The 1697-nt window shown below is 34.2% G+C and overlaps 1 protein-coding gene across 1 annotated transcript in view; it reads right to left on the bottom strand.

The window, feature by feature from the left end:
- Positions 1-1539: 1539 nt before the first annotated feature.
- Positions 1540-1697, bottom strand: part of LOC105618446 — a 6291-nt gene continuing 6133 nt past the window's right edge. Inside the window, exon 5 of the mRNA XM_012199985.1 lies at positions 1540-1624. Coding sequence (XP_012055375.1) covers positions 1540-1624 — 85 coding nt within the window. The remainder of the gene's footprint in view (positions 1625-1697) is intronic.

Raw genomic sequence — 1697 nt, 5'->3', positions numbered from 1 at the left:
TGAATTCGGAATACAATGATTCGAAACGTAACAACGGGCATTCGCAGCGACATAGTCGCTGTGGACATTTATGAACGCGAGACAGATTCGATATTTCGCCCAAACGAGACGGCTCGAATTCCTCGTCTCGCGTATCACAGAGCCGACATACAAAAATCCACGTGTCCCTCTACCGACGACCGATTTGTATGCGACTGTCCGTTCCCGTCGCTGGGACAAATCTCCCCTCGCAACGTTTTATACGAGTATAAGTATTAAATTCGTGCGCGATAAATCATGTTACACGACGAGCGCCGCACTTAAAGCGTCTCGCTCACACGAAGCTCAACGCGACGGCCGCGGATAGCTCGAGGACAGGCCATTTTCAGCGTTGTTTCATTTATTGCACCTGTCATACGTACCGCGTCGCGCCTACGATAGGCCAGGGGCTGATTTTTCAAACAGGTTCCTCTGACACGTTCGCACCGGTCCGGTTGCCTCGCGAACGCCGCGAATCCCACACCCGCTTTGTCGCACTCGTTTCCACTCTCGTTGATGCTGCTCGCTGGTATCATGAGATATTCGCCTACGTTGAACATCAAAATATCATTTGATAAAGTATCTCATATTGAATATATAATTACTCAAGCTTTTTAATTTGATTACTTTGCAAAGTCAACTAATTAGTAACGTAATAAGATTAAGTTATAAATAGTTGCACAGTAAGAACGATTTTACTAAAGTATATAAAAATTTTTATATCCGAAAATAATTTTGTTTAAATTATCAAAATAATTATGTAGAATGTTCAAATCAATTGTTAGAATATTAAAATTTTTGCAGTATTGTTAATGTTTAAATGTTCATAATTATATTGATATTCTGGCAAAATTATTCTCAGATCTGTATCTAGTTAAATTTTTTAATACTTTAACAAAATCATTTTTTCTGTGTAATTATTATTTTACAAATGTTAAAATTTTAAAATGCTTACGGCAAATTTTATTGTATTATATTATTTATTATATTTATTATATTATTATAATTATATATTATTAAATATAATTATATATTATTAATTATATATTATTATATTTTATTAAACTGACATAATAATTGGAATTGAAATTTTTCTATACATTATAATACACATTTTATAACTCCATATTTTTTAATATTTGATTCGCTGTTTGAAAATCTTAATTAAATTTTTAATAAGAAAAATTAATTAAAATTCAAATGAAATTGTAACTTTACATTTTTGGCATATCTTAAATTAAATGCATTTGATCTTTTTAATTACGGAGAAAAAATGTGAAATTACTCTTTTAGATATTCAGATTATATACCTATAATTATTTTGCCTTCCATTTTGTACAATAATTTTCGAAAATACAAATTCGCATGTGCGAATTTTAAGAGGAAAGCGTTGAAACATTTCAGGTTCGATACCTTCAGCAGGATATTTAGAGCCTTTTGATGTCACCGACGACGGTACCAAAAGACGATCACGAACGACATCCAAATTAGGAATTTCATCTTCCTCTCGTCCTAGCATTTTCACTTCCTTATAGGCGAAAGCGATCGTATCTTGGCTGCCTCTATGGTGCCTGTTGAACGTGCCCAATCTGATGGCATAAACGACCTGTCTAGCGTGAAGTTTATCGGGCCGTTTCCAACATACCCGAGTGCGCATTTAAATTCTCTCTCTCTCTCTC

This window comes from Atta cephalotes (genome assembly GCF_000143395.1).
Source record: "Atta cephalotes unplaced genomic scaffold scaffold00016, whole genome shotgun sequence".
Taxonomy (NCBI): Eukaryota; Metazoa; Arthropoda; class Insecta; order Hymenoptera; family Formicidae; genus Atta; species Atta cephalotes.
This window is presented reverse-complemented; position numbering and strand designations above follow the sequence as displayed.